The 27,984-nt window shown below is 38.3% G+C and overlaps 1 protein-coding gene across 5 annotated transcripts; it reads right to left on the minus strand.

Annotated features, from left to right (window-relative positions):
- Nucleotides 1-1,264: 1,264 nt before the first annotated feature.
- LOC116260811 (uncharacterized) lies at nucleotides 1,265-25,226 on the minus strand. 5 transcript variants are annotated; one of them, XM_031639314.2, is made up of 19 exons: nucleotides 25,065-25,226; nucleotides 24,907-24,975; nucleotides 22,815-22,974; nucleotides 21,200-21,318; nucleotides 19,499-19,544; nucleotides 18,453-18,525; nucleotides 18,311-18,368; nucleotides 17,024-17,119; nucleotides 15,805-15,922; nucleotides 15,423-15,689; nucleotides 13,461-13,562; nucleotides 12,337-12,694; nucleotides 12,082-12,195; nucleotides 10,829-11,466; nucleotides 10,561-10,754; nucleotides 8,778-8,997; nucleotides 8,178-8,297; nucleotides 7,171-7,944; nucleotides 1,265-4,526 (listed from the first exon to the last, which is right to left on the minus strand). In XM_031639314.2, the coding sequence occupies exons 3-19, from the start codon at nucleotides 22,908-22,910 to the stop codon at nucleotides 1,446-1,448; spliced, it is 6,474 nt and encodes a 2,157-aa protein (XP_031495174.1). In that variant the 5' UTR covers nucleotides 22,911-22,974; nucleotides 24,907-24,975; nucleotides 25,065-25,226; the 3' UTR covers nucleotides 1,265-1,445. The 5 variants fall into 5 exon arrangements, with proteins under 5 accessions (XP_031495174.1, XP_031495175.1, XP_049935731.1 ...); XM_031639315.2 differs by lacking the exon at nucleotides 24,907-24,975; XM_050079774.1 differs by lacking the exons at nucleotides 17,024-17,119; nucleotides 18,311-18,368; nucleotides 18,453-18,525; ... (3 more) ...; nucleotides 24,907-24,975; nucleotides 25,065-25,226 and adding exons at nucleotides 16,071-16,264; nucleotides 16,340-16,994.
- Between the last annotated feature and the right edge of the window lie 2,758 nt (nucleotides 25,227-27,984).

The raw sequence follows: 27,984 nt of genomic DNA on the forward strand, positions 1-27,984 counted from the left end.
CATGCTAGAACTGGATATGCCTTGACCAATATTCCAAATCACTTGATCCTTCATGGGCCATCCAACCCCACCTGATGCCCTTGAAGAACCATGAGTGGAATTTGGAAGGTCCATCACTTTTGACTCCTAGCCGTGGTCCAAGGGAACACACTCATTTTCCCCCTTAACTTGCTATAGACTGAATTGAGGAGAAGGAATCACACTGCTCAAACAATTAATGATGTGGCTGATAAGTGAGAACATGCCTGAGTAAATAAAAGTCTGCCAACAAAAGAAAGGGTTCTACCTTCCAAGAGGCAAGCCCTCAAAATCTACTAACAAAGGAGAGGGCCGGTTCTCCGCTTATCCGAAGAGCCAATTACACCATTCCTCTCTCAGTCGCCTATGGAATAGCAGGAGGTCTAGGCAAGTAACAGGGAGATTCCCACATCTCCAAAACGTATTCAGAAGGTCCAATTGCTCATGGCACGCTGTAAAGAGATCATTTCGAATTTTCAAGGGCTCTGTTAAGGAAGGTACTGACAGAAATTAACGTCTAGCTCAGAATTCTGGTCTTCTGCATATTCTCTCCTATCAGTTGTTGTAACTGTGTAAGTGCTTCCTGTACATCAGTTATTGTAACTGTGTAACTATCCATGTAATGCCATCTATATGAATGCAAGAGACTGGTCACAAGAGTAACCAGTAAAACAGTTTTTCACTTATCTCACAGCTTCTAACTGGTCCAAAGGAGAGGATGGGAGGGCATTTCCTAATGTTGAGAATCCAGAGGGATTTTAATGCTCTGACGGATGAAAATTTCTCGCCACTATGCCCGTAATAAGAAACAGAGGGAAATGGGGTTCTCCCACCTGAGTCTCCTCTTGAGATCCAAAAATTCTGTAGGCGATTACTAAGGTTGAAGCGAAAGCAGGTCATAATGACGTTAACCAGCCTGAGAAATACAAGTCCCATAAATAGTATCAAACATTTATTAATAATTTTTTAATAGATTTATCCTCTTCACAAAGAGTACACTTTTAGGCAGTTACTGAGAGGCACTAACGGGCACAATGCAACTATTAATCAGTTCTGCTGCTCTTATGTTGATGGGAGTAACCATAAATTGATGGAAGTAATGATAAGGTCACCCAGCACTCAAAGCAGCCCAGATAGACCAGGGTAAGAGTAGGCAGGCTGGTCTTGACCTCTCATTGAATCACCAGGCAGTCCTTAACAGGCAAGGGTTAGCGAAGTCTGGAACGAGAGAGACGAAAGCACAACATGAATATAAGCCCTTCACATAAATTTATAGTGCACTGGGCGGTTCGAACATATGGTACAAAAAACAAAATCCCATTTTACAATAAAATTACAAGATATATACACTGACTAAGCATTTCACAGCGGAAGAATTAGTGAAAATCTGCGTCTTGACACAGCAAAACTCCGGCAATCAAGAAATCTCAAGCCTGGTTCTGCCGTTGGTTTCCAATTGTAACCATGTTAGAAACAAATGGGACGAGCCGCTTGTAATCGCGTTTCCGTCCAAAAGCATATGTATCAAGTACACGCCCCAGAATTAGTCGTGTATTCTGCAGTGCTGCCTCCTTGGCTGCCATTGCATCTACAGCGTTTTGGCCCTGGGTAGCACCAGTTGTGCCAAAGATTGAACCAGCAGCATGGTGCAGTTGCCCACTTCGAGCCTTAAATGAACATTGAGGAGCAAACGTGGCCATTGGCTTCTCATCAAACATGCTGTGCCCATTCTCCGTCAGCATTGCTTCAAGTGTGTGGCCTGAAACGGTGCTGCAACTCTGCATCAGTGCCTCTAACACGCTCAACGCCTCCCAGCAGAGAGTGCTTTCGACTAATTGAGAGACAATGACATAAACCTGAGGGCTCCGAGCTGCATCCATGGGTGTGTGTTGCAGAAGAGCCTTCAGAGTGAGCAGTATCACACGTTGATACTCAACTGGACCCTTCTCAAGCAGCCTGAGCAGGTGCCCAAATGCCAGCGCAGAGTGCTTGGGAAACCATTCAGCACATAAGAGTGGTGACAAGCTCGCTAGAAAGTTGTCAACCTTTGTGAATTCACCTCTGGAGTAGGCAGCAAAAACAGTGGCCAGATCTTCCAACCCTTTTGCACGGCACCAGATCACAATGTTTGCAGCCACTAGGCACGCTTGTTGATACTGATTTTGTAATGGTGATGCCAATCCAAGCAATGCATCCTGACTTATCTGTAAACCAAGCCAAGGGAGCAATCCAACTATATGCATTAGCAACCGGGTCTCAGAGTCCCCCAGAATGGAGTCACAAGAATGAAGGGTGATATGGGAAAGCACTTCGATGGCAGAGCCATGACTGACGGTAGACATAAGGCCCTTCAGTACAAGAGGTTGCACACCTTCAAATGCTGGGACCTTGCCAGGTTGAGGTTCATTATCCAACCCTGTACGCCCATCATCATTAGTTGACTCGAGATGCCGAAGTTCTGCAGTTTCATTGCCTGTGTCAAGCTCATCTCTAGGCATGCTTGAGAGAAGCACATTCTCTGTTGTTCGGTCACGGAATGAGAGTCGGTCAATTACACGTGCAAACAGTTCCAGAACCTGACAGTAGACATGTACAAAATCTGTGTGCATCATTGCAACACAACCCCAGAATAACTGAGGATACAAGATAACCTTCTCAGGCTCCATGTTTTCCACCATCACCTGTAAGGTCAGAAGAATTTCCATAATAAATCCCAGCACAGGAGGCACAGGATTGCCAAGACATCGGTGCAGGCATCGAAGAAGTGAGACACAAGTATCACTGGTCACACTTGGCCGTAAAGCACGATAGATCTGGTGAGAACGGCATGCCAGGTGCCGGGAGGTGCATTCCATGGCCCACTTTAGGGCTTCAGCACCCCAACGCTCCCGAAGGTCTCCCTGGAAGATGATGGCATCAACCATGTTTTGCACAAGTGAGGAAAGGAGTGCAGCACTAGGCAATTCCGTTCTCACCACTGTCATGTCTTCATTCTCCCACATACTACCACGCTTAGACTGGACATACTTAATCAAACTTACTACCTGCTGCTTGTACTCCCCATCACAATTCTCTACATCATAAAGCTCTAGATGCCTACCAGCTAAAGAGTAAAGCAAGTTGACAAGTAAGTGCTGACAGTGTTCAAGGACAATGTCTTCAGAGCTATCCATTGACACAAAAATGACGTGAAATAGTAAGGGAAGGTTTTCTCGGAAATCCTCATCGTTCTCATAGGCTATTTCAGCCAACAAAATCAGAGCAATATCTGCACGTGACAGCCAGTGCTGGTGGCCTTGCAATGCAGAATGAAGCTCTCCAGCATTCACTGCAGTGCCACCACTCTGCAGGACATCTTCAACTGAATTTGGTGTCTCAATGAAGTAGTCACCACTGTCTCTAGACACATGGCGACTCCGAAGGCTCCCGGTGGTGCTGCGCATCCCAATTAATGGGCCTGACATGTTCATCATGGATCCAGACCCTGTGAAGAGCTGACCAGAACGGCCCGTCACTGCTCCACCCACCTCTGGCATAGTGTTCAAAGGCCCAGAGACACTTCGACCAGTCACTGCTGTTCTCCAGCTCAAACTCCCACTAGCATTACGCATTGGTCCTTCAAGAGATCCTCGAACAAGAAGTGGAGACATGTGAGGTTGATTATCCAAAACTGAAGTCTGGGTTGGGCCCTGAGAGAACTCAAGCACCACATTGGCACTGGAATCAAGCTTGTAGGATGGTTTAACATGCTCCACACTCTCCTCTAGCATCCGCTGTGACAATTCATATACTAGGTGATCAATAGTCTGCATTGAAGATGTCCGGGCAAGGTAAAGGCTTACACGCTTTGCAACAGAGAAATAAGCAGCAAAAGTACTACTGATCTCAGCAGATGCATTGGAGTCACATTCCTCAAGCCCTTTTGTTATTAGAAAGTCTAGAACCGGAATTATGTTCTTCTTCTGGCTAGCTATTGTGCTCCAAAGCTTCTCAATCTCGTCTGGAAACTGATCCCCATGCCTCCAAGTTACATAGTAAAGGCTTTTCAAGAGGCGCTCACTCCATCCAGAGTCCCATAAAGCAACAAAGTTAAGGTTCTTGATCCATGGAGCCATACACGTCAAAACCTGATGCTGAGCAATGATGTCCACAGCATCAAGCTGCCTCTGCATGATTTCTTCACAAAGGAGTTTGCTAAGCTCTGGATGATCCTTTGCAAGCTTCTCAGAGAGCTTATATTGGAATTTCTGATATGAATCTGGGAGACTGCCAACAACAGCAGCACGATAGTGGCCAGCACCCTCTCCTTCATCAGCCCAAGAACGAATGGACAATGTCTCCAGCATCTGTAATGCATCATCTCTAATCTGCCTGGACGGGTCAACCACCTTGTAGAGAATGAGGCTGAGCAATCTCTGGATCTCACATTTTGGGATTTCTTGTCGCATGTACACTTCAGCCAGCACACTGAAATAGCCATCAGCAACAGAAGCATCTGAATGGTAGCACTGAAATATGGAAAAAATGCATAAATTAGAATTATTTTTTTGTCCATTTGATAAACAACAAGAACCATTTTCCTTGCATCCTTATCCGATTGAGTAATAATTGGCTTTTATCTATTTTCATATCTTGATACGACAAATTTATTGGTAAATTTTATGCTGTGCATGCTGTACTTTTCATGTTGTCCTTGGTTTAACTGCATTCGCATTTCCATCAAAGGATATGCCTTTTAAGAGTAAAAGTCAGGAATAACTGCAGTATGGCTCACCGTAACAGTCCGATCATGGGACCAAACCAGTTATTACCAGTTTGATGTTCCCTTGAATAACCATCTTGTCCTAGTTAAACCCCTCGTAGGTACTCTAAAATGACATGAAATGCATTCTGCTTTTGCTCGGCAGAAACAGACCAACTCAAGCAACAAAGTACCAAAAACGCAAATAAATTCCCATCAGGAAAGCCTACATAAGTACACTGCTAGTCCACTCTCGAGAGAGAGACTACATACATTAAACTTTCAGATGCTAAAAATTGGCCTAAGTGGACAATATAATATCTAATAATCATATTACTTCTCTTATTTAACAGTTGCACTTCCTGGAGTGGCTAAGAACAAACCCAACTGGCTAATTATTTGGTTTCCTATCAAGTCCTGCGCTTTTTAACTTCAATGGTCCATTTTAGTTCAAGATCTTTCTTAAATTAATTGGAATTAGAAAACTGGTTTATCCTATCAGTTCCCATGAAAATGGGGAGGTTTAGGATTATGAACTTATAGTCATGGGATTAACTTCATCTTTGGATTACAAATATGGATCCCTACATTGACCAATTAAAGGCTTAACACTGAAACATCCAAGCTTGTAAAATCTCTCAAATATTTGATGAGAGAGAACCTACACTTCAGAAAAGGGCTAGAATTTGTTTGCTGAGCAATGGATACAGTATCCTTTTTCAATAGTAAAAATATGTTTTTAATAGTTGGACTCTCAATTAAACACACTTTGATACTACATGAAGGGAACTTTTCAAAAAGGTTTGAACTGTTTCATTCAGCATGAAAAGCACACACACAAACATGCACACATGCATGCTATGCATAAATACATGAATAGATATTGTTCCGTACCGTCACACATGAACACAAGCATGACCGGTATGTGTTCTATGAAACAAGAGATGCATAAATTTCCATCTACTATATGCATGCACACACACACACATGCATGAGGACAAATGCATGCAATACATCTCTCTCTCTCTCTCTCACACACACACACACATGCACACATAACAGATACATATGTGCATGAATCACTGTATACCTTCAAGTTAATACATTTTCAATCTTTCATGCACAATGAGGCAGAAGCAGAAAATGTTATGTGGAAGGGCTGGTGACATTTTAAGATTTCAGAAAGGAGGGAAGGCATAAGAAATATCATAAGAATTAATTATGCAGGAAATTTGTTTTACAAAAATTTAAGGGAAAACACTCTTTCTTCTTGGATGCACTCATGCAGAAAAAAAACACAAGTACAAACGTATAGACCTAGATCTTCTATGTAATGCATACAACTGAAAAGAATGCAGACTATTGTGCAACCAAAATTCACAAGTCAACCAATTTCAACTGTTTCTGTAAGTACCTATGCTTAAACACATTCCACACCTTCACGTGGTCAAGTACTCGTAACCATGCACATGAAAGATACATGAGGTTGACTGTATTTTTAAAATGGCAGTGGCCTCAGATTTCTTCCCAATTATTTGCAAGACCAAGTATGTTATGAACAGCACTCATGATGAGCAACCATCGTTAGGTAGAACGAGAAAGTGGACTAGGCACATTCCTTCTAATCTTGCAATTTAAACTGCCAAATATCAGCTCAAATCTGAGCGGTTGGTTGGTAAATTGACAATTCGAGATGATCACTTAAACTCATGGCTTCTTTACATGATGAATCAAACAGTTAATCTTTCTTTATATGATTTTTAAAATATAAACAGATCCCACACTTTCCTGTGACCAAGAACTTGTAACCATGCACATCATTCTTGAAAATATCCAGCTTCCAAAAAATTACATGTTCTTTTTGTCCCCAGAGTTTCTCTTCCTTGTTTCATGGTTTTCCTATTTTAATATGTGTTACCAATTCAAAGAGGCCGCAGGAAACAAGGATCCTACTAAAGACATTGAAGGAGGGACAAATTTATTGCGAGAAGGACAAAAACAATCCATTTATTTATGCAATCTTTCCAGGCCATAACACCATCTGAACCACGGCAAAGTTGCATTAACATTTTACTCTGTACAGGGGAAAAATGACAAGAATGTGGTTAATTTTTTGCAAAGATATTAATAAGGTTACCAAGAAGAGAAGACTCCAAATGTGTAGACAATGACATTCTTCTCAATAGAAGTTCAATAGGAAGAAAAGGCATTTACTAATTTATTCAAAAACCCTGTAAATTCAAACTTAACAGCTAACTCTACATGAAATTCAAGTACTTGCACAATCATTTCACAATCAGCATTCTTGTGGAAGGGTTATTCTTTTGCAGGTTTTACTTGGACTTGCAGTTTTCGACTTTCGTTTTGGCATACTGGAAGTTGATGAAAAGGGAAAAGAGACAAGACAATACCTGGTCTATGCACGCAGGGAAAAGATCCAAATTAGTCTGAAGAAGGTTCTTCAATGCTGTTTTGGCAAGCAGAACTCTCAAATGACCTCCTTTCTGTCTATCCCGTCCAACCGCATTGCGATTTCCATCTCCAGCAAACTTCGAATAAGATGGAGTTCTAGGGTCTATAGGAGAATATCCAAAAGGTGCTCTAGGGGTTGGGTCCATAAATAGAGAATTTATCCAGGAAATGACACGTCCACTCATTTTCCTAGCATTATCATCAAAGCAAGGCCCATAGAGCAAAGAAGCCATAGCATTCATGGAAACCCATTGTATAGCTTCAACTTGCTCACTGACCTCCTTGTCAAAGGATATTTTGTCAATTGAATCCTTTGAACGCATGTGCTGCGAAGTCTTATAACGTTCCACTTCTCTACGGTAATCACTAGAACTGTCCTGACCCCAGGCATTACCTGTCTCATCACACCATGACAAAAGCATATCAAAAAGTCGCTTCCTTGTTCTCAGATCAAACCTCTCTGATCTTGATTCAACAAAGTCAGGAGCAAGTGATCTCAGAACAGAAGCCAAGGCAAACCGAAGAGGCTGCATGTCCTGGAAGCTCTCAGCAGGAGAAGTAACTATTTGCCTGGTTGTCTCCTCAATAAATCTGATAAAATGAAGACGGAGAACTGGTTTTCGATTCAGAATCCCTGGCCATACGTTCTCTGCTACCATTCGATAGACATTTGCAATGTGAACACGGAGCTCTTCTCTGCGGGTCTTCTGATTCTGAGAGGATACATGAAAAATACAATTGTTGTTTTCTTAGCATTACATTAGAGGACACTGTCCAAACCAAGAATGTTTTCAATTGCATCATCTACAAATGCATCATCGTTCAAGATTTCAAATTTTGTCACATAGCTCAAAAATCATCTTTCCAAAAAGATAAAATCACATAATGGTTCACTTAATGCGTACAGCTCACAGGACATAACAGATTAGAAACAAGTTTTCCATACCTTCCATTTTGGCTTTGCCTCTGTTTCTGATGTGACCTCATCAACGAATGAAGCAAGCTCAGCAAACATGGACTCACAAGCATCCACATGTCGGTGCCCTAGAGCCAGTGTGGCAGCATGCTGAAACAACAACAAAATGTCATGCTTCACTCATAAGCAGGCATAAATAATGAAACATAATAGAATAAATAAATTGGGTATGCATATGTGCCACACATGCACACACACACACTTCGCAAGAGAGTTGAAAATAAATTGAAGGGGTCCCCCCCAACCCCCTAGAGAAGAATATGTTTTTCCAGTTCCTCCATAGATGCAATCTTATATGCAACTGCACATAGCAATCTTATATGCAACCGCACATACACACAGTGTCTGCAATAGTCGGTTGAAAACAAATTGAAGAGCTCCCTAAAGAAGAATAAGAATGTGCTTCTTCAGTGCCTCCATGGATGCAATCTTATACTAGTGCAACAAACAATATCCAAGGGTAAAGATGAAAAGAAAACCAAGTGGATAATGCACGTCAGGAGGTGAGTTGTGTACTAGATTGTTGGTGGTTTTGTGGTAGCTGTCAAAGGATATGAAGGATAACTTAACTGTATGGGCTTCAGATCCAGATTTCAGAGATGGAAAGATCAGATGATGCAACTCTTTTTCAGTTTGAGCCTCGCCATTTCCACTTTCAGGAGGGCAGGAACATCCAAACATGGAATACATAAGCCACTGATCCAATTTATTTTCAGCATCCTGTGATGGATGGGCTTTCCCACCTAATTCTGTGGGTGTAATAAATGCAAGACGTCGAGTAACCTCCAACCTGACATATCAGAAAAAGATTGTTATACAAGTCAGAATTTGTCAAGACACATCACATTAATAATAAAGATCAATAGGTGAGCTTTACCAGGTGCTCAACCCCACAGGAGATCGAAATTTTGCTTGCCATGAATATAGTGGAAAAGAATTGATCACCAAGTGAATTTCCAAAAGGAATTTCAAAAGCAAGGGGATTAGATGCAGATATCAACAAGCAGCACATCCTAGAAATGTAGTGCAACTTGCACCTTATTATAAATGTTAACCTTCATGAAGTAGCTGTCCGTTAGGCAGTCTAACATTGGAGTTGAGTGCCCTCTCCCAGTGAAGGGTAAAATCAGGGACATCATCAACTTAAGTATGAGAGCTCTCAGGCACAAGAACAAGGTTCAACTCTGATATTTATGAAAAGCTACAATAAATAACACTCATGAACATAGCTGCAGAATATGAAATTTAAATCATGAAAACGAACAAAAAAAAATGCTGAATCATCTTAAATAATGTACCAAAACAAGCACATCTCATGGGAAAAAGATAAATTTCAACATCTGAAATCCATTGAATCAAATTTTAACACAATAAATAGATAATATTATGCCTACAAGATTTAGGTAGCCTTGCTTGCTTCTAATTGAAGCACGCAGACATGCACACGCACACACACACACAGAGAGAGAGAGAGAGAGAGAGAAATGGAGAACGAGAGATGTTCGTGTAAAGTTATGAAACAGGACTTTGGTACTGTGTCATATACAAAAGGTTACTATGTATAACCTTTTCTGTATTAGAAGGAGTAGGAGTATATGTAAGAGCTGTGAATAAATCTTCCAAAGAACTACTTCCCACCAAACTGACATGCTCTGAAATCAATTAACTACCAGAAACTAGAGAAGCAAAAGAAGAGCATATAAGTATGTGCACATTTAAGACAAACGGACAGAGAGAGAGAGAGAGAGAACATTTTCCTTTGATATGTTGATCCAATTTAGGATATTGCCCTTCTTTAGTTTTTTATTTTAAATTTTCTTAAACCTATGGAACATAATGTTTCTGTCTTAAACCTATGCACACACTCATGCTCGTATATAGAACACGTTTAATTTTCATGGAAGTTTAAAACTAGGAACCTATTTTGTCTTATATTACTAGCAAACTCGTCAAGATGCCTAAAGCAACAATAATCTAAATTGCACTATAATAAAAAGAGATCCGTCGATGTATCTCAGCATTTCCTATAAGATCATTTTGGTGCCACTTTATAATGATTATCCAAGCATCAAGTTTCATTGATGTTAAGGTCACTAGAGATATGTAACTAGAATGAATACAACAAAATATGAGGTGTAAAATTCTAAGTAATGATTATTTTTACAATTACAATTTACATGAATAGACAATTTCAAAATTAGAAACCAATCCTGTTTGTGAATCTTGACCATATAATACACAAAATGTGCTATAGGAAAGCACAACAAAGTTGCAGATAACAAGACATATCTAAGATACAATCACCAATCAGATACCATCTAACAGAACAAAAGTAAAATTATAATGTTCCTACCTTGCCTCCTGAACAGAGCTTGGGCAAAGTTCACTAACATACTTGACAAGCTCACTTAGGCAATGAGCCCATCTGTTCTTATCAGAGCTTTCAAGGATTGACTGAAGTGACACGTCAGGAGGAATAGCATCAGATTCTCGCCTCAAGTCATATGGACGACCTGAATCCCAGTAGCATCGTTGCACAATGTCATCCTACACAAAAGAGAAAGTTAAATACTTAACTTTGGATCATTTAGCACGAGTTTTATGCAGAACTATGCACATACCCCATTTTCTTCTAGAACATCGATTATAAATATTGGCTCCACATCATTTCTTAATTTATTAACAGGCTGATCATTCACTATAAGGTCTCTTAAGTCGTTTTTCAAGGCCCTTACACAGCGCAACAGCTCTAATGCTGTATGCCTTATCTGAACATCTGCAGAACTAAGGAAAATAAGGCCAATTGAATCTATTTCAGAACTTCTAAACTCAACAGCTCCTCCTGATTGATAAAGAGGCACAGGTTTATTCTGCATATCATTCCGAATGCTCGACTTCCTCATGTTCTCAACATCATAAGCTAATTTTTCTTCAGAAGCACAAGCCCTCCATAAACGCATGAGTTCCACAAGACGCCCAAGTGAAGTTTGAATTAGCAGTGGAAACTCATCAGGCAAATGAAGTATGAAGTTGGCCATCCCTTTCATCACAGAAAACCGACGATGTGGGAGATACCGCACTATTCTGAACAGAACCTGCACTGCTTCATCACGAACATCTGGTTCAACGCTAATCCCATATTCAGGGATTATTTCAATAATTTTATCACTGCGACCAACTTCTTCTATCAGGTATGGAATGCACTTCAATACTGATCGGAAAACAAGCCAGCCTTGAGATTTATCTTTTGTGACAGAATCTGTTGAATATTAAAACCATTAACCCGTGTAGCTCATGGCAGAACTAAAAAATCGGCAGATACCAAGTAAAAAAATCAAACACATATGAATTGCATTCCCTGGTAAATAACCCAAATTCTTAAAACTGTTGCCATAATGACTTAAAATGAAGAGATAGTCAGCTTATAGTTAAACGGAGATGTTGAAAAATGTAGAAATAAACCCGAAATCAAATCAGGACTGATCGTAAATTTGCATAATGCAGTTCCAGAACTGCACAGGGCCAGACTTGAGAGTGGATGGGCATCAGGACAGACCCATTATGGCATCACGGCAGCTCCATATGCAAGATATAAATCGCAGGTTTATAACCTCACTTTGGTTAAAGGGCTGGGTATGTAAATGATTCAACACAAAGTTACAAGTTACATTATCATTTTTTAAACAAACAATATAATGATAATCATAAATGTTTAACAATAACTATTGAATAATTAAGATATTCAAAGGTGTAATAGAATAACTGAATAAGAACAACTATTGCCTACTTATTGCAAGAAAAGATTAAAGACCCCAGAAGAATTACAGACACATCTGCATCCATAATATACTGCACAGATGAAAAGTTTGAATACCTATTGAAGCCCTTGGTGAGGTGAGTAGAGCTTGGCCATATGTTCTATGGCAAGACCTCAGGATGGACTCAATGGCAGGCTTGACTTTGGGAATATATTGGGTAATGTCCCGTCCTGAACATGTTGGAGACCAGGGACAAAAATAATCAGTTCACAAGCCATGTGTCATACGTAAGCCAGTTTTCAGTATGATAGTTATAATTTATACAAAGGAAAGTTATACTGACCATCTACTTTGACATGTTTACTGCCTACCTCGGAATCCATCTGATCCAGTAAGCTGATTAGATGGAGACATCACAATGGTGAGCAATGCACGTAGGCCAATAACCTTTGCTTCATTTAAACTGTCTTGCTTCAACAGCTCAAGTATCATATGATTCATAGAAAAGTCGAGATTACTTTCTGCTATCGTCACACAAAATTCTACAAGTTTATCATGCTGAACATCCTGAGTGGCCAGTCCTTTCCTTAGAAAAGTCAGCAACTGTGAAGTGACACTATCAAGGTAATCCCACACCCGGTTTCTTTGTTGAAAGTCAGCATATACATTTAAGTAAAACCTTACAACTCGGTGAAGACAGTCCAAAGCCATTGAGCGATGGTTCTTGTCCTGTGATTTCAAAAGTAAAACAAATTTATGGAACAAACATAAAAGCTTAAAACCAACCAAAAAAAGGGCAAAAGATCCCCTCATGCTTATGGACTTTCGGTACATTGCCAAGGCGAAGCACAAAAATACTATCTGCAAAATTTTGAGAAAACCAGTGGCATAGCATAAACTAGTCTGCACAGATTTTCTTGGGATTCTGATTTTGGATGTCCCAATAGATCATTTTCATCCGAACAAAATGCAGGCCACTAAGGTTGAATTTCTCACTCTAAAATCATAATAATGAATTGCAACGTCTAGCACTTGAAGGAAAAAGCTCATTTGAGGACATTCATCATATATGTGACTTTACGCAGAAATGAGTTTTTTAGAGATTAAGAACAACAGAAGGAAACACATTTTCAGACAGATCAAACAGAAATTTGTGCAACTGATATTCATCCTTAAAATATGAAGGAAGAAATACCAATATCAATATATCAACCACACAAACACTCAACAGGCTAATGTTTGGTTTTTCTCAAGAATAAAGAATATTAATTCTCATGTGGTTCTGTAGCACTCAATGCAGAGAGAAGGTAGTTGTGCATGATGAAACACAGAACAAAAACAAGACATACTTTTCCTGTAAGGTGGTTGAAAGTGAAATAGGTTTTCCTTTTTCAGCTTGTGGACTCATAGAGATTACAAGCAGCTAACATAATGCCAAAAGAAGCGCACACACACACACAAAAAGGGGGGGGTGTGGTGTGGAGAAAGCACCTACCCTAAGAAGCTTATACAAGTATTCCATATGAACACCGAAACTAGTATCAAAAGTCTGTGGATCGCCAAGGCAGAGAAGCAGTGTCACCAACGGGTAGCCAACCTGCACAAAGAAGGAATGGTTCTTAACTAGGGCACTGTTTCAGAAGATATCAATCAATACAAACCAATGAAACTCTAATTTGCAAAAGCAGTTAAGCAAAAAAAGTGAGGGAGATATCTGGATCAAACTAACAGTGCAGGACAATCATCTGAGACCAAGATAATTCAGGTCAAACTAACAGTACAGGACAATCACCCAAACCAATAATCAAACAACATGACAACTGGTTATTTTATTTAACCCAATGCTATAATGTACTCAAGTCTGAATGTGTATCAACTATCATATGATATTTCATTGCACCATAGCCAAAATAATAGACTCAAAAACAAGTTTAGAAATTTTCACTGCAGCAAAAAAAAAATCAAAGTAACTGTAAAAGTGAATGCAGCAATAAAATAAAATAATATATTTGTTAAAACTTTGTGAATATATCCTGCAAAGAAAACCTCACAAGCTGTACTGAACTTAAATAACCAGATATGAACATGTACATGCACTGATAAATCTTGTGAAATGTAATGAATTTAAAGTCATAAACTAATCAGTTAATAACTAATTAAAATTAACATAAAGATAGTAATAACTGAAATAAAATATATAGTTCATTAATTGATTTTCGTCAAGACACAAAAACAATTAAAAAAAGGTGATGAAACAATAAAAGGTATACTAAATATAATTCCCAAAAAGCTAACTAGCAACCACCTTGACTCCTAAAATTATACTTTTTAGAAGGTAAAAGGCAAAAGTAAAACCAAATTAATGAAAAGAAAAGGACTGGGCAGAAAAATCTGAAGCAGCCAAGCAAGTCATTCCAATGTGGCAATATCGATAAATAAGGTGGCTCAGTGGCATGTAAATACTGGGTCATCTTTATGTACATATCCTAGAACAGTTCAAACCAAAAGATTTATGTGCAATAACCCAGTCCTGTTATCTGAGCTTTCAAGCAAGTTAACATCATCTTATCTGGGACACATGGACATTATGGTTCAAGAATTAGTAATTGCAAATCATTAATTATATATTTTGTGATTTATTAGATCATGTTGGCTATTGCCAAAGAGTTTAGTCATTAGTGTATATTACTAGTTATTAGCTAATATAAATTGCTTACCATAAATTGTATCTTGCTAGTTAGAGATGCATATGTGATTCAGGCAATGTCGTAAAAAGCGTATCGAAAGCCGTATCGGTCTGGCTTTAAGATACATTGTATCGTAAAATATCGTAATATATCGTAACTGTATCGTATTTTTTAAAAAACAAAAATTCATCAAAAAAATAGTAAAAATTAGCATATCGTAACTGTATCTTAACGTATCGTAACTGTATCATAACGTATCCTAGTTGTATCGTAACTGTATCATACGATACGGTGCCTGTATCGTAACTGTACGATACAGGTGGTGTATCGTATCACATTTTTGAAACACACGTATCGTACGATACGGTCCCGTATCGTACGTTACGTACAACACTGGATTCAGGTTTTTTCTTCTAACTTTCAATTCTTTAATTTCTCAACTAAACCTCAGATAATATAAGGAACATGTATTGTTATCAATATCATCAAAACCAGCAGGATGTAGTTTTCAACAACACCAAAGGAAAAAAGTGTACGCCATCCTCCATATACCAGATCCCCACAAATCCCTGCCAGTGTACTGATAATGTTTTACAAAAAATGCATGCAACAACAGCAAAAGTTATACTGGTCTTGCCCTGTATGGCCCAAAAGACAGACAAATTCAACATGTACAAATTTAGTATACAAGTGAAATCTAAAAAGAATTAGAAGTATTGATAAGAGCATCTGGGATCCATTTCCCAGTTAAAATCATCAATTCCACTTACAGCTATGTGTTTACTTTGTTTCTCCATCCAATGAATAAGCTGTCCTCTTATACGAGCAATAGCATCATACCACAATGTCAGTGCAGGATCCACACCTGTAGGTGGCCAATGGCTTTTCCCACCATCAGCCAGGGGTGCTAATATGCTTGAGAGCATATTGCACAAGGCATGGTGTAATTCACTTTTTCTCTTATGTGGAGTGCGGTTAAGAGGATTAGCTTTGGCAACAAAAGATGCTGATGCATTTAACCCACCTTCTGTTTTGACCTGGAAATAGATAAAGTACATTACCAGTTGATAGGCAATAGTAGTTAAGTTCTGTCTTACAAAGTGTCAGCTAGAGCAGAGCAAACAAGCAAAGGTTAATAAAGATGACACTCACACCCAACTTAAGATATCGCATCCCATTGATAATGCTAAGGGTCTCGCTTCGAGCAATAGTGGTGTCAACACGTCGTGTATTGAGTTCCATAAAAAATCGTTCCGTAACTGAACTAAACCTGTAAAATGAAAATCCCAACAAAAGTAGTAATCCTCACACATAAGATAAGGAAGGACCAACAGCTTTCTGTTAAAGAACAAAGATGTAAATGACATGTTTCATGCAAAAAAAGGAAAAACTTTTAGAGTACAATGGTTTTTAAGTACTTCGCCAGCACAACTCCCCAAAGGATGCCTTGGACTTCTTCTCAACAATTCATAAACGTGAGAGCTGGCTTCATATGACTAGGCTGGTGGTGCCATTCATAAAGCTTGTGAGTTTCACATCCACCTAGAAAAGAAAAAGCAAGGACACATCTATATTTATGGTGTAGATAGCATCAATCGCTTCATTAGGGTGCCTGGATGATTTTCTCAGTTTGTTCAACTTAATTTAAAGGGACAATGTGCAACCATTACTGTGAAAAGGCACTGACCTTTATTTCCATGAAGTGCACATGGAGAGGAAATGATTAGAACACACATAATGTGCTTGTCTATATGACACTTGCACTTGCCTGTAACCAGACTCCCCAATTTTTATGCAAGCCAAATTAAAATAAATGCACCTGGCTTGACCCAAAGGAAAGGTAGCAGCCTGAGAATTGCATTTGCATGAAGCAAACAGAAACCGTCTGATTTCTGTATTTGTATGTAACAGCCAAACAAGTAAAATCCACCTTTTCAATGCATTCAGATGTTGGATTTCCAGAGTACAAAGTTGAGCTACTAAGCTCTTACACGATTTAAGATAGTGTTAGAAGAACAATTGTGTCCTTTGAAAACTTGTCATACTTCTTAACTAGCAAAATTTGTCAGACATATGAAAACACATGAGATTTGACACTGTGAATGACTAGTTGAACCATGCATTTACACTTCTAGATTTTTGACCCATACAAGAACCAAATAGAGGTGAATAAAATAATCTCTAAAGCATATGAAGTTTATCGAGCAATGCTGCCAGAAAATCATTAATCAATGAGAATTGTCTACTTCCTCAAAAAAAAAAAAAGCAAGCGTGAGTCCCAGTGAAAATATTACTGAAGAAATCCAGGCAGGCCGCGTTATCAATGCTGACAATCACAAGCTAATATAAGATAAAATGGCCAATGAACTACCTGATTCGTGACAAAGCACCCAATAGCTGTGCAACCAGGTCTAAAAGGAGGCCACGCAGATCAACCAATGAAGGATATTCGTTCTGGCTTACAAGCCTGAAGCAACAAATGCGTCAGCCATTGCATAGCAAACTATGTATGATTACATAAGCAAATACAAAGATCCAGTATCATGGGCATGATCTTAAAGCATGCAAAGGCCACAAAATCAAAAATAAAAGCATAGTCGTCGAATCATATATATATATATATATATATATATATATATATATATATAAAATATTGCAAGGTTTTGAACTTTGGAATGCTTTCATATATACATACATACACACACACACACACACACATATATATATGTATATATGTGTGTGGGTGTGTAATATATATAATATATATTACACACCCACACACATATATACATATATATATGTGTGTGTGTGTGTGTGTGTGTATGTATGTATATATGAAAGCATTCCAAAGTTCAAAAACTTGCAGTATTAACTATTAAGTGCCAGAATCAAGATCATAAAAATGGTCCTTACACAAATTTGAAGGATATTCCTTCAGAAAACAAACTACCATGATTGAAAATTGTTGCAGTGACCAGGAGCTAGTCAAAAGCTCTAATAGGCAACTTGGATCATATTTCTGCAGATATCTAATTAGCAATTTCATATGCAAGATCAATTAAGTCACACAAGAGACCAGTGGTGTGCATATATAATCTACCCTTTGATTCGCTTTAGACAAATGGACCAGGTTACTAGTTTCTTTGCTTGAAGCCAAGCAATGTTAGCATTAGTGACCGATCTCATGGGATAACCAACTGATCATTTCTGTACTCATATGATCATATAACGAATCCACAGAGATAAACAAATAGATTAAAGGAATATGTGTCAGCTCACTCTTGTTCTTCTTGGTGAGGACCACCCTCAAAGAATTTGTGTGGATTAGGACATTCTAATAGAATCAGGAAATATGTGTCAGCTGAGTCTCGTTCTTTTGGTGACCCTCAAAGAATTTGTGTGGATTAGGATAGAAACATTCTAAGGTTTCAACCGATAGCAACCTTTACCCAAATCTTCATGAATTATTAGGATTCTGAAATAACTGTCTTTCCTTCAACTGAAAAGCACCGTGGAATGTGGATTACAGCCCTCAATGAGATCCAAACATGAGAACAATTCTCACCATTCCAGAATCACCTTCGACCCAAATACTTGCATCTTGCAAAAAATATAGATAATAAAGAACAAAGTAAAAAATGAGAGAGCAGTTTCCTACCTATCAGCATTAATTAGCCAATCAAAAACAAAATTTTCAAGTCCAGACCATAGCTTCTCTGCGACATGAAAAAGCAAGATCAGAAAATGAAATCACAAAGGATGGCAAGGGAATCATTATACATGAAAAAAATACAGAGAACCTGTCAGTCCCTCTTGTGGACAGCATTCGACAAAGCGAATACAAGCAGAACAAAATATACACTCCACTGCAAGCTGCATTTTAGGCAGAAGAAATTGTCATCAGAACATAAATATGCATACTTTACATTTTACCAATGTAAAATGATGAGATCACATCCAAAGGACAAGACAAACTCCTATGAGGCTTATAAAAGTGTCTGTCTACCAATTACGGAGGGATGGCACTCCCTGCATTCCAAAATGACCAAAGACATGAGTAATGACTCACCCTAGCCCCTAATCACTTTCCAACTCCATTTTTTTTCTAATCTCTATATAGCCAGTTAATGAAACGAAGGAATATAAGAGATTAAAATCCAAGGAGGAAGGCTAATAAATTATAACAAGCATCAATGGCAGGAACACAGTAGGTCTTCCAGAAGGGTTTTCTTAACTTTTCTGAATTAAATTACATGCCATCTCAACTAGCTAATTAACATTTGAAGTAAATCTCATTCTCGGGAATTTCTCGAGAAATTTTCTTAAAATTTTGTTTTTCTCACGAAAATTTCAGAAATAAAAAAAAAACACAAAAATATATAAAAAAGAAAAACAGAAAAGTTGTGAAACTGTGAGTTTATACCAGCTTTACGGTCTTTAATTTTCTAAAACAAACACAAAAGTGAAGAAGTACCTTAAATAACACAGAAAAAAAGAACTTTCTCTAAAGTGGAAAATATCATGAAACTTTTTTTGGCAATATTTTAAAATATTACAATACTTTCTTGACAATTTTGTTTTTCCTCTTTTTGGCTGGCAAAAATCACAGTGTTTACAGAATATTGCAACTAATGACCTGGTTTTTCCAATCAAAGGAACCTTTACATGTACAATAAGGGTAAATAATACTAATTTGAAATTTTGAATTCATCCCTTATTGAACCATGATAGATAACATGAGAAAATGCAACGACATGCTGCACATTCATAAGTCAAGTGTACTGCAACATCAGCAGATATGATTCAAAGCATAAAGCAAAAAGCAAAAAAAACTAAAAAGTCAAACCTTTCTCTGCACAGTGGATGCATCATTTGCACCTTTTGGAGATTCACTGAAATGCCAGAAAAAAAAATGAAGTATCTTGTGAGGGTCAAGCACCTTAAGCAAGGTGAATAAGAACCAAATTGAAAGAGAATATTATGAAAGATACAACACATTTTTTTCAGAAAGTAGAAATACTCCAATCGAAGCCACCAAGAACTTGCATGACAATTTGCCAAATCCATATAGAACAAAAGGAAATTTCTAAGCACCATAAACTTTATAATGTTTTCAACATAAAGTTTCTTGGTGTGCGGAAAGACTGAAAGGATGCAGCACTTTGATGGGAATTTCCTTGACTTCAAAGAAATATAAAAAAATAACATCAAAGGAATTCCTGGTTTCTCCATTCATTGACCAGGTTGAGAACCAGTCACCAAGTCAATCAAGTGAACTCGGTTGACAGCAGAATCCTTAAACACTATTCTCTGATATAAGGATTACAACTTCACCTTTTCAAGACTCTAACAGCTTGATAGGTGCTAGAAGTAACCACTATCTTTTATTTGTCTGTGCCTTAAAACCAAGTTTGTGCAGGTCCAATGCATTAATAACAATTATTTCTTCATTCAATTAGCTAGCCAACGTCACATGGGTACACTTGCCTGTGTGAACTGGGAGCAAAGCAATTTCACAAAACTTGGGGGCAGGGACAGGGCTATGATATGTAATTGGACACAGTAATACTGGAAACTGTGATCAAGGGCATACCCCCATTTCCCTTTCATCCAGAGCTGTCATATCTTCAGCTCATCATGCTATACTCATAGGGAAGGAAAAATGAACAGTTTATGCTTAGTAGCCACCATTTTGCTGGCTCCAATATCCACTGGTTTTCAAGGAATGGATATATATATATATATATATATATATATATATATATATATATATATATATATTTCATTTCCAAAAAAAAGATTGATGGGATAATTTAACGCATTTAGATCTCTCTCTCTCTCTCTCTTTGTTTCTCTTGGATGACTCATAACTTTGGGCAGTGCTCCAAACTCCAAAGCCAACAAGTATTAAAACAGATTCAAGTTTCCAAGGAAAGAATGGTAAAGTGACTTAATGCATCAAGCCCTCTCTCTCTCCATCTCTCTCCGTTCAACATACCTTAAAGCAACAAGTTAAAACTACAAGTTTACAAAAATAGACAAAATTGGACTAAATCAAAGTTGGCTGAGTCCAAATTGGGAAAAAAGGGCATAAAATGAATTGATTGTACACGCAGTGTTGACTGTGTCCAAGCCATGTCCCGCATGCTGCCATGTCGACACAGATGGACTTGCCTTTTAGGTGTAGCTATGTGACACAGCGCATCAAACTCATTTTGAAATAGCTGGTCATAGTCTATTTTCCAAATGAAAATACATCGGATGAACAGGATGCCACACATAAGAACTTGGTCACCAAGATTCCATAGAAATGTGTCCAAATTTCCAATTACCCTTTTATATTTCCAGAGTGCAACGAACTAACAAATATGTTAACGTAGTAAAACTGAACAATCTTAGTAGGATAGTATTGCCAAGTAGCTCCAGCTTTGGGTCCGTAGGCAGTTTATGGTCTACTGCTTCATTTGCACCATTTCTTATTACTAATTCCTCATCCTGACAATTGCAATAAAATCAAGAGAATGCAAAGGTTCAATAGATGGTGCACCTTTCCCTCCACTTAAGAAGAGCTTCTAGAAGAGGCACAGGTGTATGACGTGCCACCATAGCCAATGAATCAAGAACTTGTTCATAGGCTGGATCTGAGGGTCGGAGATACTGCCCATCCTGTTATTGAAAAGCATAAAGCAAATGAAACCTGGCCGCTGTACTTTGACAGACAAAAAAACACACACTTCCAACATGCAGAGGAAAGACTTTAGAATGTAATGGCTCTATCTAACAAAAAGAAAACAAATAAACAAAACAACTATATAGAAAAGTAAACAACCTAGCAAGAATAGAAATGAAAAGGGCATCCAACCATAAATTTCTAGGTCAACCACAAATTCATAGCTTATACATGATATCATGCCAACAATCATCAAAAAGTTATATGATAAAAATTTTCAAGGTTTTGAGCCTTCAAAGTTTCAATACCATAACTTCGAAGTGTATCCCCATTAGAAAGAAGAGAGATCAATCATCACCCCACGAAGTAAATCAGATCATTCATCTGCTTCCCACTGGTCATGACCAATGTCATCCCTTCTTCAGCTTCAACCCGCATCATTAGATCACTTGCCATCTTTTGAAGATAATTTTGCTTCTCTTCCGGCCCAAAATTGCCATCTATGGAAAATGTGTCCACATAATCTACATACATAGGGCCTGTGTTCATCTTTTCTATTTCTTGAGCCATCTTTCCATGTGCATATTCATCCTAATAAATACCAAATCAGTTAATCCTACTGTTGTGAATGTGCGAGATTATGTGCCTTCTTTGTATTGGTGGCTGCACGTGCACCCAATCCCTCTTACAAGGTAAACCATACAACTGGCATAAGATTCTGACGGACAATTTTTAAGTAGAAAAGAAGTCTTAATCATCTTCCACCAAATACCTATTAAAAGATAAAAAGCACCAACAGGACGTCAACTGTGTGGACTTGCACTAGAGATTCTCCCATTCTCATCCACTAATCACAACAAAAATATAGTCAAATGAAAATGCAACCCCTGGCAAAACAACGAAGAATATTTAACAAGATATTTGAAAACCTCTTTGTCCATTGTTTTCTAGTTGTCATAAGGAACGAGCTTCTTTTCTACTATATGCAAACCTACGCAAACTTCATCATCTAGCTTCACTAAATTATCCAAAATAAATGAAGTGCAGATAGCCAATTGCAGAACTTATTGGATTACGAAAAATTATAGTTGCATCTTCCACGGTTCCACCTTCCCTCTTTATCTTTAATGACATTCTTCATAGGTATTTTGCCAATATCAACTGTCTCATACAGATAACCACAATCCCTTTTCCATCTACCATTTTCAGTAGATAAAGTTATAAACTACTGATAGACCTACATGCCGCCCATACAGGTGAGACTTGAGAGAGAAAGAAATAATGAGACTTGAGAGAGAAAGAGATAAACGTTTCTAGGCAATTACCGGCTCCCAATAATTCCTTGAGAATGCCCCCATATGGTAAACACAGTAGCAGCAATAAATCATAGCGACATATCATAAGAAGGCAAAAATTGAAACGAAATTATGGGATAAAAAGAGAGATGTAAATCCCTGTCCTTAAAAATCAGCATGGCAGTGAAAATTTTTACCTGTGCTTGAGCTGTATCAATGCGTCGTCTTGCAAGAGGCAGAAATCTTTGGAGGAGTGCATCTACAATTAACTTTGCAGCACTTCCCGACCTCATGCTCTCACTTCAAGATCTAGTACAGAAATCAATTTTATCACCTTAACCCTTTCGGCTTGTGAATCTGCAACATTATTCCAATGACATTCAAAACATCATCATAATTGTGATGAAGACCGAGACAATGATAAATAAGAAGCTAGTACTATGTTTTTTAAATTTTAGGTATTCTGACTTTCTGAGCAACTGAAACAATAACCAACCCACACAAGAAGGCTGAAATTGGCATGTCGATTCATCTGCGATAGATACCATAACGTCCATAGAAACTTACCACAGGTCAGTCAATTTTCTTCCAAATTACTGAACTTTCCAGAAGGAACAAATTTTTTATTAATCAAAACTACAATTTTCTATGGCCCTCTCCCTCCTGCTATGCTATATCCAGACACATGCCCAAAGACCATATTTTTGCAGACTACAGAATCATGCATTTTATAGCTTTAGTTAATAATTAAACAAATTCATGGATTCAAGTTAACATTCAAACCAAATATCAATATTTTTTGCACAAGGAGCACACTAGAGCTAGACCATAAAGTCAAAAGGTTAACAAGAATACAGATTTATTCATGCACGAACTTCAGCTAGAGTTACTTAGGCTAAAAGATCTCCTTGAATGTCCATAACTCCACGCCAAATAATCAAAACTCAAATAAACGGCTCAAAGAAAAGACATTAAAAAAAAATTATGACCACAGATAAGCAAGAAAAATCAAGCTTGAGTTGATTAACAACAGTAAGACTGAACTGGCAAACTTTTACACTAAATACAAAGAGAACAAGGAAAACCGTACAAGTCGATGAGCAGTTGTGCATAAATTACACTCCGAAAGAGAAATTTTCAAATTTGATACCAATTACACCAGCCAAAAAGAAAAGGACCCAGGATAAAAGAGATTGCAAAATTGTTCACAAAACCACGAATTAAGGAAAAGCGCAAGAAAGCGCACCTAAAACTAGAAAAATGCTTATATGCAAACTAAGAGAATGATGAACATAATTAGATTTTCTACACAGAAAGATAAAGATCGTTTAACACAAAGAAAGGACCAAATTGTAGCAGACTGTTCACATCAGCTCGATCACCCTCAACAAAATCACCATTAAAAACTGAGGAACAAGAATAGTACCAAAAAAAATGATGAAAGAATGCGGAAAAACGTAGACAAACTTAGGGTTTCAATCAACCGAAATGCCTGGTGTTTCTTATGCAGATTGTACTGAGAAATACTGATTACAAAGATTCTACAGGCAGAATATCTGTGTTCCTGTTATGAAACAAGAGATACTTGCACATTCAAGCACCAAGATAAAATAATGATCTTTATTTAAAGTTGCTGCTGAAGTGCAACAGATTACATGTTACAATATCTTCGTAATGGTACGTCTTCACCTACTCCATGGTGTGGAAACATTAATCTACCTATTCATCTGCAAACCTGTGCATATAATCACACTAAACACCTGTCCATAACTGCACCCAAAATTTTACCGATGCCTACAGAATAGAGACAAGGAAGGCCAGAGAGAGAGCATCCCAGGCCATGCAGGCAGGCTGGTGTCCGGTCTCCAGCCCGCCGCCTGACCGGCCGTCCGATAGGGGGAGAGAGAGAGACCTTCCAGTTTCGACGGAGGCCCGCAGCGATCTCGATTCAAATTCGGTGATAGGACATGTGAGTTTGTCGATTTGGATATAGAGAGAGGGGGGGTACCGAGGGCGATCCCAACTTCTGTTTCAGTTTCTCCATGCGACCCAAAATTTTTGTCTGAATATTTCTAGCGACGTAGTTCTATTAGATTTTAAAGTAGGACCACCTCCACTATGAGCAGGCTATGGCAGTACTGGAGACGTCGTTGAGGCAGAGGTGAGCGTTAATCAGGTTGAGATTCCAAGATTTATTACCAACAGATGTTGCCTTCTTTACAGAGAAACAGATCACGCAACAAGGAACACTTTAACAAAGGGCTGAAAAAAGAGAGCGATGCATCATACCGCATGTTAGGGCTCCATGTTTTATCAAATGAAGATGATGAGGCGTTTTGCCTGAGTAGGGCTACAGATCTAGAAAGTGAGATAGACAATATCAGAGAGAGCAGATTAGCTGTTCTACTTTATTAGGGCCACAGAGAGAGAGAGAGAGAGAGACATACTTGTAGAAGAGGAGAGGACACGCACGAGAGATGTACCACCGAACAAACCATTGCGGAAGAAATCCACAGGAGAGGGAAGCAGAATGAAGATGTTCGGCGAGGAGGAAAAGGAGAGGCACGCAAGGGAGAGACGGGAGAAAAAAATGAAAGCGTTCCACGAGATGGAGGTGCAGTCCCGTGGCTTAACGTTTCGCCTTTGTCCTGCCTGTCCGGTGTTTGTATCACGAAACACGTCCGTTCCGGTCCAAGGTGTCACGGAAATGTTGTATGCGTCAAAACAATGTTTTTATAAAATAACAAAAATAAAAACTAGCCCTCAAATTGTAGACCGATCAAATCAGGCTGGGGGAGGACAAATAGAAAGGTTCGCTTTAATTATTTATAATTACATTTTTAAGCTGAATTATTTTGATCTTCCAAACTTTTTTGGGGGTTATAAAGTAAGATGCCAGTTTTTTTTTTTTTTTTTTTTTTTTATTTCAGAGGGGCCAAGCTAACTAAATTACTTGTTTTCTTTTAATTTTTTTAGCTGAGTTATTTTGCCTTGAACATTTTTTTGTTGCTACGGCATTTTATGACAAAAAATCTAAGGAAACTGCTTACGCTTTCTTGAAATTACATAGAGCTTCATTTTGAGAAGGGGAGCACGTTTTTTCGGAAAACATGGGGAAGAGTAATAAAATAAAGAATGAAGAATTTCGGACGATCTTCGTTTTTTAGATGATCGGGACCTTTGGAACTAAAAGTATCTACAAGTTCAGCTCTGTGAAAAGTTTTGCATGGCATGCAAAAACTCTTGATAGCCTTAATTACCATTTCCCTCTAATTATTTTGGTAAGTAAGATAAATATTTCATTCATAAGGGAACTAAAAGCAAACCCCCTCTCCCCTTCTTTAAGGAGAAAATTTAAATTAGTTTACATTAATGATCCTCACACTTTTTTATTTTGATTATATGTGCATGAAGATAAAAACGTGAATCTTTGATGTCAGCATGATATAAAAACAGCAGCACATTTTTTTGTGGAGTGGGTGGAATTAAAGTTTTTAAATTTTGATCAAACAGAAATATCATTTTTCAAAATTTTTATGGAGCTAGTGATTTTTACTATAAAGCACTAAAACAACAGACATGTTTCTCGTGGCTTTCTCTCCCAAACTTCCCAACACATCAAACCAGAACCAGGCAGCTATCAACCTCTAGTGATGGATCATGATAATCGGATATTGATACCACTCAGGGGCAGTGGAGTAGCTTTCGTGTCAGTCTCTTAAAAGTTTATTTTTAATTGAAAATGTTAAATATTTATTTTATATATATATATATATATATATATAATGCTCATCAAATTTAAGTATTTCTGGAGAATGGAATGCGGTCGGTCGTCTGCACGAGGGTGGCCGGTCACCTGAACGTCCCCACCTTTCTGGTTCAGGTGGCATTGCTGCGGCAGCACCAGCTCCAGCTGAGGAACATAGTTGCCGGAAGTAGCACTTGCCGATGGTGCAGCAGGTTTTGGTGTAGATGGCTCTGGTGGCATAGGATGGCTAGCTTCATCGAAAGACCTTCGCGTCTCTCCTCAACCTTTCTTTTTCCTCTCACGTCGCCCTTGTTTCTTAGCAATCTCGTCAAGTTTTTACCCGATATTATGCTTCTTCACGGCGCTTTCTTTCCGCTTCTGCAACACCAAAGATCAATCATGGATGCAGTACTCCAGGAATCATAACAATCCGAACAGGCCTACAAACGCCTAAAACCATGTCAACCATCTCTCTCTCTCTTTAAATGCCTACAATAAATTCTCTTTCACCAGAGGGAAGTTTATTAGAAGATCAGGTTGGCTTGGCCGAATGAATCTGGCACCATCCCATTTACTGCAAAGCTCTAATATACTAATCCAAGAACGGAAGTTTTATCCTTTATTAACTACAATGCTTCTTTTCACATTTCTTCCAACAACCTACATATTAATTAGACTTCGCTAGTTGCATGAATTTAAGACATATAACACTGACATGATACAATGAGCATATGCACTTAATACACTCTGCACTTACCATTCTACCAAAGAGGACAACACTTTTTAGATTGTCAACCTTCACCACCAAAAAATTGAATTTCACAGCATCGACCGACATCTGTTCCACTGACAAACTAAAAAAAGGGATCATCCTCGATAGAAACCCAATTTTCATTGTTTTGACACACCTGAGAAACCCGGGAGATCCAACAGGAGCAAGTTAACTTGTACGTGAGTATTCCTAGCACTGGAAGGCATAAACAATGAAAAATCTCATTAGCAAAACCTGCTGCAGTATTCTCAGTGTTGTGGTTGCCCCTCGGGAGCTGGAGAATCAAAAGAAAGCTTATCACCAAGTTTCACGATTGCTTGCTTAACAATGGCTCGATTCTTGGTGCAAGATCCAGGGGAAGAAATTCATTTTCTCAAAGATGGTAAAAGTTCTCTTCCACTTCCTGTGGAACATAGTTCAAAACACCTTTGCATGCCTGAGACAAAGGATTGTTCGAGTTCATCATAAAAGTGACCTCAACTAAACCAATGACACGAGAGTCATAAGTTGCTCAATGAAAATACAAGAAGCATCAGACACTTCATTTAGCAAAAGAAATGAAGGCGAAGAATGAAAGATGCAGGAAACCAACAAAAACAGGAAGAATGTTTTGGACAAGGTATTCATAAAGCATTCTCGACTGTTTGTCTGACCAATGAGTCATCCAACAAGTCCCCATTTTGGCTACTACGTAAATGATCGAAATGATCCAATAAAGCTTGCTTGATACATAATCAAAATTAATATATGAGTAAGAAATCAGATCAGATTCTGATTTAAGAAATAACATAGGATGAAAAGGAAGTCAGATCTAAGTAAATATATAATCGCATTCACCAATCGGGAT

This window comes from Nymphaea colorata, chromosome 9 (genome assembly GCF_008831285.2).
Source record: "Nymphaea colorata isolate Beijing-Zhang1983 chromosome 9, ASM883128v2, whole genome shotgun sequence".
Taxonomy (NCBI): Eukaryota; Viridiplantae; Streptophyta; class Magnoliopsida; order Nymphaeales; family Nymphaeaceae; genus Nymphaea; species Nymphaea colorata.